Source organism: Microtus pennsylvanicus, chromosome 11, assembly GCF_037038515.1.
Source record: "Microtus pennsylvanicus isolate mMicPen1 chromosome 11, mMicPen1.hap1, whole genome shotgun sequence".
Taxonomy (NCBI): Eukaryota; Metazoa; Chordata; class Mammalia; order Rodentia; family Cricetidae; genus Microtus; species Microtus pennsylvanicus.
Window position 1 is genome coordinate 99,700,460 of NC_134589.1, and position 16,341 is coordinate 99,716,800.

At 49.1% G+C, this 16,341-nt stretch overlaps 1 protein-coding gene across 1 annotated transcript in view; it reads right to left on the reverse strand.

The window, feature by feature from the left end:
- Positions 1 to 16,341, reverse strand: part of LOC142831655 (uncharacterized) — a 109,378-nt gene that overhangs the window by 57,188 nt on the left and 35,849 nt on the right. Inside the window, 13 exon segments of the mRNA XM_075941857.1 lie at positions 129 to 191; positions 193 to 339; positions 2,596 to 2,685; positions 2,687 to 2,779; positions 3,123 to 3,157; positions 3,160 to 3,207; positions 3,210 to 3,273; positions 5,157 to 5,247; positions 5,249 to 5,315; positions 5,387 to 5,472; positions 12,901 to 13,071; positions 15,839 to 15,893; positions 16,064 to 16,260. Of these exon segments, the coding sequence (XP_075797972.1) occupies positions 129 to 191; positions 193 to 339; positions 2,596 to 2,685; positions 2,687 to 2,779; positions 3,123 to 3,157; positions 3,160 to 3,207; positions 3,210 to 3,273; positions 5,157 to 5,247; positions 5,249 to 5,315; positions 5,387 to 5,472; positions 12,901 to 13,071; positions 15,839 to 15,893; positions 16,064 to 16,260 (1,207 nt within the window).

Consider the following 16,341-nt stretch of genomic DNA (forward strand, 5'->3'; position numbering starts at 1 on the left):
ATTTGTGTAAAGTTGACAAAAAAGAAAACCCAGCACAACAAATGTACCAAGCTGTGTGCACACATGCATATGCATGAGCAAGGACATGCACACAAGTGCACACACATGAGATGACCTGTACTGCTTACCCAGAGATAGGTGGTGGCTTCAGTGTATACAGGGATCTTGGCTTTCCTGTCATGGCTCTGGCTCATGGCTCTGGCTCCTGCAGGTCGTGCTGACCACCAGATCTTTGAGGGTCCAGGCCTTGGCCAGCGTCAGCTCTGAGACAGCCTGGAATGTGATCCAATGTGGCCAGTAGAGCCGATGAGCTGTAGACACTGTGAGCCATGTGCTGTCCTGCAAAGGCACAGAGAGAAGCTGGTGTGGGGGGCAAGAAGGGAGTGATTGGCAGGCACCAAGAGGCCACCCTTTCCAGTCTCATCACACCTGTGCAGAGCTGGGATTCCTGGGATTGGAGCACCTCCTTTTACGGAGTGAAATGAATGTGAGTTTTGGCAGGACCAGTGCATGCACACCTGTCTAAACTCGTCCAGTGTCACCCTGGGCATCACTGTGTTCCTTCTAGATAATGAAGCGCAGATCACAATGCTCGGGAGAGGGAATGACATCTACTAAGCCTGTGAACCTTTTACATTGCTGTAGGACCCTGTCATCTACAAAGTTCATGTCTGAGAACTGTAACTGGGTTAACAAACAGACAAAGCACTAAGTGTGGAGTGTTTATGAAGGTACTATGGCCTGTCGAGGACAGACGATGACCTTGGGCTGAGAGCTGTAGTTAAGATGAGGCCATCCTGGAGGTGGCCCTTAGATCAATATGACTGGCGTACCTATGAAAAGAAGGGACGGTGAGCCCAGAGACACACAGAGAATGACAAGTGCCAACAACAAGGAGATTGTCATCAAACAGCTGCAAAACAAGGAACAAGCATTGGCGGCCTCCTCCAGAATCCATGAAAAAGCAGGGAAGTGCTCTCAGGGTCCCAGCAGAGCAGGGATCTGATGACCCTTTGAGATGCATGACCTTCAGGTCTACAAAAGGCTTTCTGGTTTTGGGTTTGGTTTGGTTTGGTTTTTCGAGACAGGGTTTCTCTGTGGCTTTGGAGCCTGTCCTGGAACTAGCTCTGTAGACCAGGCTGGTCTCGAACTCACAGAGATCCGCCTGCCTCTGCCTCCCGAGTGCTGGGATTAAAGGCGTGCGCCACCACCACCCGGCTTGGAACTAGCTCTTGTAGACCAGGCTAACCTCACACTCAGAGAGATCCACCTGCCTCTGCCTCCCGAGTGCTGGGATTAAAGGTGTGCGCCACCATCGCCCAGCTGGGCTTTCTGTTTTTTAAGCCCCCCTGTTAGTGACCATTTGCTATAGCAGCCATTGGGGACAGGTGCACCTGCCTGGAAGTTACTGGAAGGTGTGTTCCATCTGAACAAAGGAGCACATAGAAAGATTACAAAGGCACCAGACACAGGGGCCATGACCCAGACAAGTGGCAGGAGTTCCTAAGGGGACAGCAGAGGGGACCGAGGCAATGGCGCCAGGAAGACTCTTCAAGGAAACTCTCCAAGGTAACTAAAGCTCATAAGCATTCAGACATGCCTGGCCATTGGAGAGAATTCTGGTAAAGTTGCTAAAAGCCCTGGGAATAATGAGAAGGAAGAAAACAGAAAACTTATCACACATGAAAAGAGGTGATTGTAACCATCATCTACACATCTCTGCCAGGAAGACATGTACACAGCCCCACTACATAAACACGGAGTGGTAGCAAACACAGCTCTTTCTGGAGGATTAGAAGAAGTGGATATCTGGAGAAGGGCCCTTGTGAGAATCGGATTCTCATATTCTTAGTAGGGCATCAACCAAGAATGCCTACTGAGGCATCATGGCAGTCAGGCTGTATTGTTTTCAGAGGTGTATCTAAAAAAAGAGCTGAGATAATTCACACCAATTACTCTCGGGAGCAAGACTTGGGGTCGGAAGAAAGGCAGAGGGCTCCTTCTATAAGTTTACTACTGAAAACTTCACTTTGAGGGTCTGGGGATGGAGCTCAGTTGGTAGTGTGCTTGCTCATCTGCAGCCTTGTATAAAATTAAGGCATGGTTGTGTACACCTGTAATCCCAGCCCTTGGGGAGCAGAGGCAGGAGGATCAGAAGTTTAAGGTCATCCTCAGTTATATAAGAAGTTTGAGGCCAGACTGACTGGCCTATGTAAGATTTCAGCTCAAAAAGAAGGAGGAGGAGGAGGAGGAGGAGGAGGAGGAGGAGGAGGAGGAGGAGGAGGAGGAGGAGGAGGAGAGGGAGGAGGAGGAGGAGGAAGAAGGAGAAGAAGGAGAAGAAGGAGAGGAAGAAGAGGAAGAGGAAGAAGCAAAGAGGTCTGAGGGATTCAGAGAAATGGGGGGAGGGGATGTAGGGGAAGATGACAAGGGGACACATAAGGTAGCTTTGTGTCACAGGATGTATGAAAGGTTTGCCTTGAGTGAGGCTAGCACACAGATGAAAAGGTGTTCCAGGTAGAAGGTGCAGTCTAGGAGAAACCTGGAGATCAAAATTAGAAGCCATTAGCTAAGAAGGCCCCTGAGTTGGCTCTCAGCTTCCGGTTTCGACAGGGTGGCCCTGGCTGTGTCCTTCCAGTGCAAGCCTACCAGGAAGGGCAGCTGCCCATTGAATAGCTTCACTTTGAGGGTATGTGCTGCTTTTGACACAGGGCTGCTGGAGGCTCAAGTGATGCATCTGTGAGAGGCAGCCTACCCGCCTCTCTGGGGCCTGCAGTACAAGCTGGAGAAAGCACCCACAGCACCCCATCAGTTCCCACTCCAAGTCCAGAGCACTCCCCACTCTCCCCTCCAGTTGGGGCTCACAGGTTAGACCTGCCCTGTGTCGTGTCCCCCCCCCCCCTGCGCTTTACCTCTAAGTAGGCGCTGAGGAAGTTTAAAGCAAGTCTCAGCTAAGCAGTGTGGTGGCACATGCTATCTATTTCTGGCAAAGGCCCACACGGAGGACATGGGTAAGGTGCGTCTCCAAGTCTGATGTCTGCAAACATCTCTGCAGCTAGAGCCCAGAAGGGCATATCTTGCACCCCCACACTTCCTAGGCTGGCTCTGCTCTGGTGGCAGCTCACCTCCAGGAAGTAATTGCGAAGTGCTAGTCCTGAGTGTTCTTGAAGGTCAGGCTGATGTGCAGGAATCTCCTGTTGCCACTCTCAGCTCCCCGTAGCTGGCCTCCAACTGCCAGCAGAGGCGCTCCAGGTCCTGTTTGTGCTGCAGCTGGACCTGGGGACACATGAATAGTGAGGTCCCTGAGAAGGCTTACCCCACAGCCCAGAGCCCTCCGCCCCTCCCCAAGATGTTAGATGGCCTTTCAGCAAAGGGTGCTGGGAGCCATACCAGTGTCGTCTTCAAGAATGGTGAGTTGTTGGGTGCGCACACCTTTAATCCCAGCACTCCGGAGGCAGAGGCAGGTGGATCTCTGTGAATTCAAGGCCAACCTGGTCTACAGAATGAGTTCCATGGCAGTCAGGACTATTACTCAGAAAAACCCTGTCTTGGAAAAATAAATCTCTCTTAAAGGAGGAGGAGGAGGAAGGGGAAGAGGAGGAGGAGGGAGGGGAAGAGGAGGAGGAAGAGGAGGAGGAAGGGAAGAGGAGGAGGAAGAAGGGAAGAGGAGGAGGAAGAGGAGGAAGGAGAAGAGGAGGAGGAAGGGGAAGAGGAGAAGGAAGGGGAAGAGGAGGAGGAAGAAGAGGAGGAGGAGGAGGAGGAGGAAGAAGAAGAAGAAGAAGAAGAAGAAGAAGAAGAAGAAGAAGAAGAAGAAGAAGAAGAAGAAGAAGAAGAAGAAGAAGAAGAAGAAGAAGAAGAAGGTGGTGAAGGTAAATTAATATAGATGATCTGGCAATGTGGTTCAGTGGAAAAGCATTTACCCAACATGTAAGAGGCCCTGACTTCACACAATCCCAAGACTTCACACAAACAAATAACAGTCCCCCCCCCCAGACAGATGCACCATCCCTGTCCCCCTTTTGTTTGCCCTTCCAGCTGCTCTGCTAACCTTCCGTCACCGTCACCCTCTCCCCGTCTTCTGCCTAGGACCTTGGTACTTAACACCCCCTTTGCCCAGAACACACTTCTCTGGGGATAAAGTCACTTTACATTTTAATTTTCAGTGGAAACATTCCTTGACCAGAGACATCTTTCCACCAGTGCTACCCAAATAAGCTTGCCTGTGTTCAGCTCTCCCACCTTACTCAGGCAAGTATATTTTCCATGATTTCAGTTTTCTGTTGTATGTTACCTATGTCAATCAGCAAGGTGGCAAGCACTGACGCTGTTTCCCTATGGCTCTCTGCTCCAGGCTGGGTACACATAGGGATTTCATAAAGGCAACCCAGCAAAGAGTCTAGAACTCTGTGACCGTGTGCTGACCCACCCTTCCAAAGATGAAGGTAAGCTTTGAAATCCTCAGTTCTCTGCCTAGGCATAAACTTTATGACCGATGGTCAGGAGCTGTATGCAGTGGAATTCTTGGACCAGCTTCAACTCATGGGTGTCCTTGGGGCCATTCTCCATCCTCAGCCTTTGGTGGGGACTGCACTCATGGGCAACATGCCTCGTCTGACCTGTTTGGATCAGCCCAGAGCCCTGCCTCCTTCTGCCTGGCATTTCTGCCATTCTCCGAGGAGAGGTGAATTCCAGCCTGATTCAGGGCTTCAGGCACCCTAAGCAAGCATGTCATCAGGCCACCGCTGCCCCCATTTTGCTTTTGGAGACAGGGTCTCATGCCGTAAGTTGACCACTGACTGGTTATGTGGTCAAGGATGATCCTGTACTCCTGATTCTCCTGTCTCCATCTCCTAAGTGCCAGGCTTACAGGCATGTGGCACCATGGTTTATTAAACGCTAGGGATGGAACCTAGTCCACGCAGCTGGGCAACCACGCTACCAACTGAGTTAAATCCTTAGCCCCTTAATGCAGCTTTCAAAATGACAGGTGAGCAACCCTCCAATGCACTGTGAGCAACCCTCCAATGTACTGTGTTGTTTCTAATTAACAGCTGTGTCCGATCCACGGCAGGGCCAACAGAATGGCAGCCGGATGGCAGAGGCGGCATCTTAGCCCCCCAGGTCACAGTGCAGAATACATTCCTCCCCCATCCAAGTACTGTACCCAGGAGGCCGTACTTGATCCTCGGGGTGTCGCTTCCCACAGAGCCATGCTGCTTCAGCAGGCCCTGTATGTGGAGCTCTGTCACTGGGAACCTGCAGCTGGACACCCAGGATGGCCGACTGCAGCCCAGCCTCTTCCTTCTTCTCCAGCAACACTGTGGGGCAGTTGGTAACAGTCATGGGTGGTTGTCCCCCAGCACACTCCCCACCTTGGGGGCTCAGAGACGCCACCCCTGCTTCTCCTGTGCCTCGGGGGCATTGACACAGACTGTAATCTCCACCATCTGGGGCAACTGTGTCACCTTGGCAGGTCTGCTAAGTGGAATGAAACAATATCGAGTGGGAAAGGAGAAGAGAGAGTGTCATCTCAGGCGACTGGGCATGTCTAGAAAGTAAGCTTTCTAGAACTTTCAGCCCTGCAAGTCTATCACACAGACAAAGTACACAGAGCTAAGCCATACTACAGGACCCCAACATGCCTATGCTAGGCAATTCACAGTCACCGCTCCAAGTTCCTCCAGCCCAGGCCCCAGGAATGTTCCAGAACACCACAAGGAGCATAGCCAAGGGCTAAGCTGCCTCTAGCACCAGGGCAGCACCTCTCTCATCGATCCTATGTTCAGACAGCATCCTGGAGCTGGGGATTTAGCTCAGTTGGTTGGGTGCCTGCCTAGCATTCAGCTAGATGTGATGCTCCACACTGAAACCTGGGTGCAGTGGTGCACATCTATAATCAGAGGTAGAGACAGGAGGTTCAGAAGTTCCAGGTCATCCTCAGCTGCCCAATGAATCTGCAGTCAACCTGGGGATGATTGAAAGACCCTCAGAGAGGACCTTTCCTCTCTGATGAAGACCCCAGAACCAGGACACTCCGAGACCAGGCCACAGGATGCAATTAGCAAGAGGTTTATTGAGTAAACACAGGTACCTGCGGGCAGCAAGTCTTTCGGAGGACTTGCGCACCTGCCAACTGGAGGACGGGCTTTTTATAGGGAAGAGCAAAAAGCAAGTTTACAGAAGCAAAAGCGTGGTTATCGATCGACCGGAATGAGGCGGGGGCATGAATGGTTTCCCCTCTTAGCATGGGTGTCAGCAAGAAGCAAGTTTACAGAAGCAAAAGTGTGGTTATCGGAATGCGGCGGGGGGCATGAAAGGTTTCCTCTCTCAGCATGGATGCCTGGCAACAGTCATCCTGTTCCTATCTTATAACTAACCTGCTTTGTTGACATCCTATCTTATTGACATCTTGCCTTGCAGTCTTTCTATCTCTATCTCCTGTTCTCTCAGGCACCTGGGATGTTCTCACGGGAGCAGGCTGGCTGCTTTTGTTAATGAGTTAAATCTTTTACTCAAAGCAATCACAGAACTTCGGTATCTTGTTGTGGTAACATGTGATACTGATGGGTCAGTACTAGGGCCTGAATGACTGACAGCCTGTCTTTTATAAACTGGACCAGGCGGTTTAAGATGCAGGGCCCAAACAGGCGAATCAGAAGGAAGATAATCAAGGGACCCATCAAAGAAGACAATAGAGTTGTAAACCAGGGAGACTTATTAACCCATCCGTCGAACCATCCTTGTTGTGATTCGAACAGCTTTGTCTGTGTCTTAACCTCTCTCTAAGCTTGGTCATGGATCTTCTAACCAATCCAGTATGGTCAGCATAAAAGTAACATTTTCCCCTGAGTGTAGCACAAAGACTCCCTTTCTTTAAAAGCAACAGGTCCACGCCCCTCCTGTTATGGAGCACCACCTCTGAAAGATTTGCTCAGACAATAGCCATATGAAAACTAGTACAACTGATGGGACAAAATAACTTATACTTTACAGAGCAGTATTGGGAGAAGATGGTAGAACATCTCTAGGGTGTACATAGCTCTTAACAAAATTATCTGAATGAGGCTTGAAAGTAACTACATGGTAGACATTGTGAACCACTGTAGACCCGAGAATAGCACCCAACACTGTCGCAATAATAGTCTATTGACTACAAAGAGCTTAACTCAGCCCTAAGAAACACATGGATGCCTTCTCATAAGAGGCAAGTTCAGTATTATGAATACAAATCTCTTTTGCTGTAGACACCGGGAGTGTTGTTCCTCAACTCCAGAGAATGTGCCGGAGAAGTCAGTTTCGGTCCAGCTGGCACCACATGGCATCTACAGGTTTCCATTGCATCCTGTAGCATCAGCTTTATCCAAATGTACAGGGTTGTGTCCATTGTGAGAACTTTAACAAACAATGAGAGAAAATGCAATACAGAATGACAAATGTTTAAAACAAAACAAAAAGCCCTAAAGCCAGAGGACAGCGAATGAGGACATAAATATCTTTTTGAGACTGACTTACTCAGGCTTTACATTTGTAACTACAGCATTAAAAAAAAGTTTTAACATCCCATTGATATCTATTTTATCATATATTAAACCATCTCTGTTTATCTTTTGAAAGCCATATCATTTCATAACCCCACAGATTAAAACAAGATTTTCCTGTAGAAAAACAAAACCTATCAAGAGGTAAGGAAGCTTTAGGTGTGTTTGCTTTTTCTCTGAAGTTATCTGCACAAAACGGTCTGATCCGGAAAAATCTCAAACTGTAAAAAAATAATTCCTGTCAATAAGTCCCAGACACACAGTGGAGGAACAGAACAGAATTGCCTTTTGCTTCTGCTGTCTGATATTGTGCTTCAAAAGACCCTAAAGAAAAATGAGCAGAGCCCTGTGGGTTTCTGACTCTAGGAAAGAAGAGCCTAAAAGGTGATGTAAGCCCACCTTATAGCGGATGTGCCTGCCCTGTGTAAGCCTTGAGCTCAGGATTTCATCACCAGGGTCAGCCACTGTCAGCGGATACATGAGCAGCAGCTAACTAGCCAGGCAACAGAACTAGTGGCAGCGATTGCCGGGGTGTTTTGAACCCAGGACAGGACAGGAGGGAGGGAGGTCTGTCCAGTCATTTTTGCTGGTCTCCAGGGCCAATTATGTCAATTTGTTCTTTTAGAATCTTATTTATCCTATCTATCTGACCTGAGCTTTGGGGTTGGTAAGCTTAAGTTCCAATTGATCCCCAATGTCTTGGCCACACCCTAACTTACCTGGGCAACAAAGGCAGGTCTATTATGGGACATGATTATCTTGGGCATCCCAAACCTTAGGATGATTTTTTTTTTTTTTATGATCTTCTTAGCCATTACATTGGATGTCTCAATCTTGGTCAATGTATGATGGCTGTCTTCTTTGGCAAATGTGTGGCCTCCTGGAGGCTCAAAATTTCAGCAGATGTCAACAGTCCTTTTTGTCTGTATATTGCTTTGAAGCATACCTGCTGTTAGTATAGACGTTCCCTCTGCCATCTGTAGAGCTTGTATCAAAGCCACAAGTTCAGCGTTCCGGTCGGGCCGCCATCCCTGAAGGGAGGTTACTGGCCCAGATCATTTGCTTCCTGTCCACCAATGTTGCCCCCGCCTTCCGCTTACCTTCAGTCTTGTGTACCTGCTTAGCTCGGACCGCCAGCCTTGTGCCCCTGGCAAGCTTCGCCCTCATTTTCGGCTCTGCCTGGCACAGCTTAGCCTGCCATTTTGCCATTCGCCTGTCCTTTATGCAGATGCTGGTAGGATCCTTAGTCCATCGACGTCAGCCCAGCACAGGAGCAGTAGTCTGGCACAGGAGGGCACCTGTGGTAGCATGGTGACTGCTGTATCACAGTCTGACATGGGTGAGGGGAGCAAGACTGTAGAGTGAGCAGTCAGGGCTCATGCAGGCTTTAGAGCAAGCACAGCACCAAGGCAGTTGCTAGGAGGTGAGGATTTCTTCAGCGGTGACGGCAGGGAGAGGTGGTCATCCCGGTGAGGAGGGCGTGGTAGAGGCAGAGGCAGACAAGCAGCCTGCGTCTCCTGCAGAACTGAAAACAGCAGCGAAAGCAAAAGTCCCTCCTTTGGTCAACAAAAGGCTTGTTCATACATTCAGAAGTGACCAGGGAGGAACGAGTTATTTATTTGTCTTTTTCCCAAATTTCTAGTTCGTAAGGTGTCCAGTTTGTATTCTTTACTCAGTTCCAGTGTTCCTCTTCATTTGTCTTTGATCTTCTGTTGCCCAGGCTCCTAATCTGTCTGAGTCCTATCTTTCTTTTGCTTCCCGCCTCTCCCTTTAAGAATTAATTAGACATTATCATGTAGAAGAATGAAGATAGATCCATATCTATTTCTATGCACAAAACTGAAATCCAAACAAATTAAAGACCTTAACATAAAACCAACAATATTGAACTTTTTATAGAAGGAAAAAAAGTTTAAAATTCATTTTCAAACACAGCCTCAGTGGCATAGACATTGAGAGAAGCAATCAATAAATAAGATTTTTAAAACTGAGACGCTTTTTGTATAGCAAAGGATATAATCAACGGAATGTAATATCAACCTGTAGAATGGGGAGGTATCATGAGACATATAAGGAACTTAGGAACTTAATCCTTATAAAAACAAATATTTCAGTACAATTATGTCACAGACCAAAACTGTAAATTCTCAACAAATGAACTTGAAATGACTGAAAGATATTTAAAATTTGCTTAAATATAACATCCTTAATCATCAGGGAAATGCAAATTAAACAATTCTGAGATTTTACCTTATTCCTGTAAAACTGACCAAGATTAAAAATATCATTTGACAATTTATGCTTACAGCTACTTTGAACATTAGCATGGTGGATTTTCAGAATTAGAAAACATATTACCTTAAAAACTTAGCGACATCCTTTATATTATCATTGACAGAATCTGAAAACAACCCAAAATGCACCTTTTTTATATTAATAATAAATGAGAATCTTTGCCATGTTTTTTTTTTAAATAGCCATAAACATTATAAAGAGTCAAAAGGGCCATTTTAACTCAACCTCACCATTCAGTAACACCCCCTTTGCCATCGTAGTGGGGTGAGAGGCTTTAGCAGATCTTTGCCTTGTGGGGCAACTCGGGGCCCCCACCTTATCACAAGCATTGTGAGCAGACAAGTGTTAAATTCAGATCTAAACATGGGCTGGCTTAGAAGCTCAGCTGGGCTGTTCATATGGCCCTGGCCCTGTGCCAGGCCTTTTACAGCAATAGTTCTTGAAGACAGTGTAGTCCTGCATCCATCTAAACAGAGCTGGGAATTTACTTTCCTCTGGACACACTGCATAGTAAGAAATATAGAAACCAACAATCTGTAGGGTTTTTTTTTATAAGCATATTATTTTAAAGTGACTTAATTTAATTTTCCCAATTTTTAAACCAGAGGCTTTTACCTGGATGCAGCACATGATGACTGGTATAGAGCATCCCCAGAAGACAGATGTTATCAGGGCTGGTAGGCCCTTTTAATGTCAGCTTACTCCATTACCTGCCACTCCTGAATCCACATTCACCATTTACCAACAGCCACAGGGATATTTACTTGCAATCTCTTGCCCTACTGCCAAAATGGAAAGGTCCAGGTTCTTTAGGGGACCTTTGCTTTTTAATAGGGTATCCGACCCCAGAGAAATAGCCTACTGTAGGTTCCCAGGCTTACTGGGTCCTGTGGGGAGGAATTAGCACCAGCTTGGACCCAACTGGCTGGCATGTGTCTCCACAGGAGGCCTTAGTTCTGTGACCCTGGCGTTAGCACCAGCTACTTCCCCTGGGCAAGGGCCACAGATCTTTGGCACAAGGTTTTACATGGCATTTGCAGATGGGGGCTGCCATTCAATCTCTAGCACCTTATTTTCCAGGGAAAACAAGCCTTCTCCACAGGGAACCCCACTGGGGATCCTCCCAGGACCTGGCTTCAGTCTCAGCTCTGTCCATAGTGAGCTCCTAGTTGTATAGCACAAGCTTCCCATACCCCACCTCAGTACTCACAGCAATCTAGCAGCTTTTCTCTGAATGGGATTCCAGAGGCCCCAGGAGGAATTCCCTCCAGGGAACTTGTGAGGTCAGGATTGGTCCACCGTCTGGAAGCCTCAACTCAGTTCCTCTTTAGCCCTCACACTGCCAGTAGCAGCTGTGAAGACCTTTGCACTGGCTGTAGGGGGAGGGAACACCTTGGACTGTCTAAGGCAGCCCTCCTCCCCCAGTCCTCCCCTGCGGTGCTGGTGGACTTCAGGTCAGCAAGAGAGGACGTCACTCTCAGCACAGGGATTTCAGGGGGTGCCCACAGCTGCCCCCTTCTCTGACTTGGGCCAGGGTTGCTGCCATGCCCTGCCCTGCGTCCTGCTGAGAAGTTTGCTCAGAGGCTGGTTGCCCGCCTAGGCCTGGCTCCAGGCTGTGCCGCAGGAGATCACAGCCCTGCTCCCTCCTCCCTTGCAATAGCAAGCAGGGCAGTTCAGCAGCACAGCCTAGAGAAGTAAAGGAGGGGCAGACTGTCAGCGTTCCTTTTGGATTTTCATAGAGTTGGGGTCAAAGAGGTGGTTATTTACTGCCCCATGGTACCAGATTTAGACTCGAGTACAAACAGATATACAAAACAAAGAACATATTAAGCACAAAAATACACAGACAATACAGATGCGCCGGCTCGGATTCGGCGTAATGCCGAAAGCAAAATTTCAGACGGAGACAATGGGAGTCCAGACCTCCCTTCTCCAACCAGATCCACGTATCTTTCCGACACGGGTTGAGCCCCGAAGGCTCCAGACGCCCCTGGAACGTCTTCCAAAAGGCTGCGAGGGAAAGTCCGAACTCGTCAGTTCCTTTCTACCTCGCCAGATTCAGAGCACTCAGATCTGAGCGTACAGAGCTTAACAAAGAACACAAATGACACAGACACAGACTAACGAATGGGTGCTGGCCAGCTTACCTCCCGGTGGTGGGTCGGTAGCTCCTGGGTGAAGGTCTTCAATTCCCGGCCAATGCACCAAATGAAAGACCCTCAGAGAGGACCTTTCCTCTCTGATGAAGACCCCAGAACCAGGACACTCCGAGACCAGGCCACAGGATGCAATTAGCAAGAGGTTTATTGAGTAAACACAGGTACCTGCGGGCAGCAAGTCTTTCGGAGGACTTGCGCACCTGCCAACTGGAGGACGGGCTTTTTATAGGGAAGAGCAAAAAGCAAGTTTACAGAAGCAAAAGCGTGGTTATCGATCGACCGGAATGAGGCGGGGGCATGAATGGTTTCCCCTCTTAGCATGGGTGTCAGCAAGAAGCAAGTTTACAGAAGCAAAAGTGTGGTTATCGGAATGCGGCGGGGGGCATGAAAGGTTTCCTCTCTCAGCATGGATGCCTGGCAACAGTCATCCTGTTCCTATCTTATAACTAACCTGCTTTGTTGACATCCTATCTTATTGACATCTTGCCTTGCAGTCTTTCTATCTCTATCTCCTGTTCTCTCAGGCACCTGGGATGTTCTTACGGGAGCAGGCTGGCTGCTGATCCGGAGATTTGTTTAAAACAAACAGGACGTTCCCCCGGGAGCATGCTAGCTGCGGGTTTTGAGGAGGGGGTCTGTAGGGTCTTTCAATGATAGACTATCACAAAATGAACCTACATCTAAATGTGCTTCTCACCGTGGGTTAGAGTCAAAATAGTACCAAAGCTATTGTCTTAGAAAGCTGCCATTTTAAGGTACCTAGGGTGTGTTTAAGGGGAAGGAGGTCAGTGGGCAAGTGGGTGAGAGCACACGGGAGCCAGTACCCCTTAGTGCGAAGAAGGCTGAGCTGGTGGGGGTCACACAGGGATACTGGGCCGTCCATCCCCAACCTGACCACAGAACAGAGTTACGTGAGCTCATCATTTAGCATGCGCCTCAGAGATGCAGAGATGGACAGCCTGCTGCCCAACTGCCGCGGGATGTTCCCATCAGGGACTATAGGTCTGCCTGCTGTCTCCAGCTTTGCCTCCACCTGGGCCTCAAACTGCTGAATCTTCTTGTCTGTCTCTGTCACTCTAGACCTGAAAAAGTCCCAGCATCACCTGAAGGGCAAGCACGTCCAGCAGGCCTTGTTCTGACCCTGTGATCTTGGACCAGATGGGGGTAGGGGCAGAGCTTAACTGATGACCTTCTACTTTGACCTTGACCTCATTTTTTAAGATAGGGTCTTGGGTAACCCAGGCTGGCCTCAAACTCCCTATGTAGCTGAGGATGACCTTGAACCTCTGAGTACTGGGATTACCATGCCAGTGTGTGTGGTATGGGGATCAAGTTCATATCAGGCAAGCACTCTACATCTGAGCCTCATCCCCACACCTTGGCCTGGGTTTTAAAACCCTGGATTGTTTGAAATAGTCAGGGGGAAGCAGGAGGGACCCCTCTGTCCTTCCCTCACCTCACCTTGTTACAGGACAGACAGCTGCCCAGGCAGTACCTAGAATCTGAGCACCTCTGCGACCTCTGGCCGCCCTGTCCTCCATCCCAGTCTTGAAGCCTGGGTCACTATAGTATCCTCCTCCTATTCCACTGGCCTCTTTAAGATGTCAAGGTCAGGGTACAGCCAGGAGCCAGGACTCTGCAGCGAGGGCTGTGGCCGGAGCGCAAAGGCCACCCTTGAAGCTTGCTGGGGAACTACAGACAATTGGGACCATTGCCTTCAGTGGCAGGTGCCAAGCTGAAGGATGGCCCTGCAGACAGTGCCTGCAGGAGCTGCAACAGAGACAGGTGTGGCGGTGCACATTGCAGTCCCAGAGGATTGCAAATTCGGTAATATCCTGGGCTACAGAGAGAGGCCGAGAAGAGATTGCTCGGTGGTTAGAGAACTTGCTGTCCTTTCAAACGACCTGGGTTTGGCTCCAGCATCCACACGAGTGGCTAACAACTGCCTGTCACCCTAGTTTTAGGGGATCTGATACCTTCTTCTAGTCACCAAGGGGACCAGCCATGAACATTGTACATATACATACAATACACTCAGGCCTACACACATACACATAAATAAGAAACCATTTTCTTAAAAAGAAGAGTAGCAGGGGAAAATGATAGAGAGGGGAAAGGAAAGGGAGGATGGAGAGGAGAAGAAGAGGAGGAGGAAGGAGAGGAGGAGGAAGATGAAGGAGAGGAGAAGGATGAAGGAGAGGAGGATGAAGGAGAGGAGGAGGAAGATGGCGAGGAGGAGGATGAAGGAGAGGATGAAGAAGATGGAGGTGAGGAGGAAGATGAAGTAGTGCAGACATAGTAATACAGGCCTGTAGTCCTAGTGCTAAAGAAGGGGGACAGGAGGATCACAAGTTCTAGGTTAGCCTGGGCTACACAATAAGACCTGTTTCAAAAGGCAAACAGGTTAGAAACAACATGGCCTATGTGAGTATGTGTGCATGCATGTGAATACATGTGTGTGTTTACACAAGCATACATACACTCCCTTTTTACAATAATGCATGCAGTCCATGCACTGTGTGTCCCAATGATGGCTTCTTTAGCTCTTCATTGGGGCTGTGGGTGGCAGCATATCCCAGACCTGGCACCCACATCAGGGGACAGACAGCTGGGCTTCTCCAGGCCAGTCACTATGTATGATCCCCAGTGTGTCACACCTGCCTGAATTCAAGGAGCTCACCCGCCTGTTTCCTCACCTGCTCTGGGAAGCGGTGACCTGGGAGCTATGAGAACAGGCTGTAATGAGTTCTGCAGCTCCAGATGCTGGCGTTACTGCAATGCATCAGAGGTGTGAGCGTTGCACAAGGCACTCTGGGAGCCCACGGGGCTTTTCCACGCTGGCACCGAGGACTCAGGGCTCCAGGACTGAGAATGAGGAGTCTTATCCTGAATGCCTGGGGTTGGAGGAAGACGAACTTCCTGGGCACTCAAGAGGCGGTGGTGGCGCAAGCCTTTAATCCCAGCACTTGGGAGGCAGAGGCAGGCGGATCTCTGTGAGTTCGAGACCAGCCTGGTCTACAAGAGTTAGTTCCAGGACAGGCTCCAAAACCACAGAGAAACCCTGTCTCGAAAAACAAAAAAACAAAACAAAACAAACAAAAAAAAGAGGTAAAGGCGGGTGGTGGAAAGAGTGCGGGTCAGAGGTAGTGGAGGGGGTGAGGTCAGAGGTAGTGGAGGGGTGAGGTCAGAGGTGAGAGGCACCTCATCTGGAAAAATGGTGTCTTTGTGTCTGGCATTAAAAGAGGTTTGTCTGAATTCAATATGACAGGTGTCCCCTAAAAAAATGAGGCAATTTGAAATGACCTGCAGAGGGATGACAATCTGACCAAAATGGAAAGAAGCCATCTCTGGGCTGAGGAATTCTGCAGGTAGCACCGGACAGCTCTGGAAACACAGGCTCTCCACAGGCCCTCTCTGCACTCCCTATTAGCTCTCGGAGCTAAGGGCGGATACACTGTGTTAGGGCATCCAGTTCTGAGAACTTCAGTGGGATATCAGGAAACCCGGGAGCAGTCTGCACAACTTGTTTTAATACTTTTCTCTGCTGTAAACTTTTATTAAAGAGATTTATTATCTGATAATTTATTTATTATCTGTGCATGTATCTACTGTGTGTATGTGCACAGGCATGCAGGTTCCCACAGAAGCCCAAAGGGGGTGTGAGGTCCCCTGAAACTGGAATTGCATGCAGTTGTGAGTCACTGGATGTGGGTGCTGGTCCTCTGCAAGAGCGGAAGGCAATCTGAATTGTTGAACTATCCCAACCCCAAACTTTCTATTATTGATTCCACATCAGTGCTGGCGGGGGGCAGGGGGAGGGGAGGGGCTTTGTTGGACCAGGACACTGACTGGATCAAGGAGACCTGGGGTGGGAGTAGGGCAGATGAGTGCACCTCGATGTCACCTGGGGACCAGGCCAAGGTCAGAGGTGGGCCTTCTGGTCCATTTTCTATCCCCTGAGCCATCAAATGGACCGGCTCTTGCTCTGGAACCTAGGAGCAAATGTGTGACAGACACACTACCCACATCACAGCTGCAGAGGAATCAGGTGGTGAGGGAGGGTGTTGTCCTCACCATCCAGGTGAATTTTCTTTTGGGGGTACAGCAGCTTGAGCCAGCACTTCCTTTGGGGCACACTGTAGCTGATATTCATCCCAACGTCCCTGGCCACTTCTGACTGGGGTGTACCCATGAAGATGTGGGCGGTGGCTTCTTCGGGGAGCCAGCTGTCCTTCTGAAAGCACAATGGGGTTCCTGAGAAGAGAAGACCACTGCTCCCCTTCTGAAATAGGGCTGCCTACCCAGGCTTTGAACACCAGCACAGGACTGGCAGATTCTCAGGACAGTCTGGC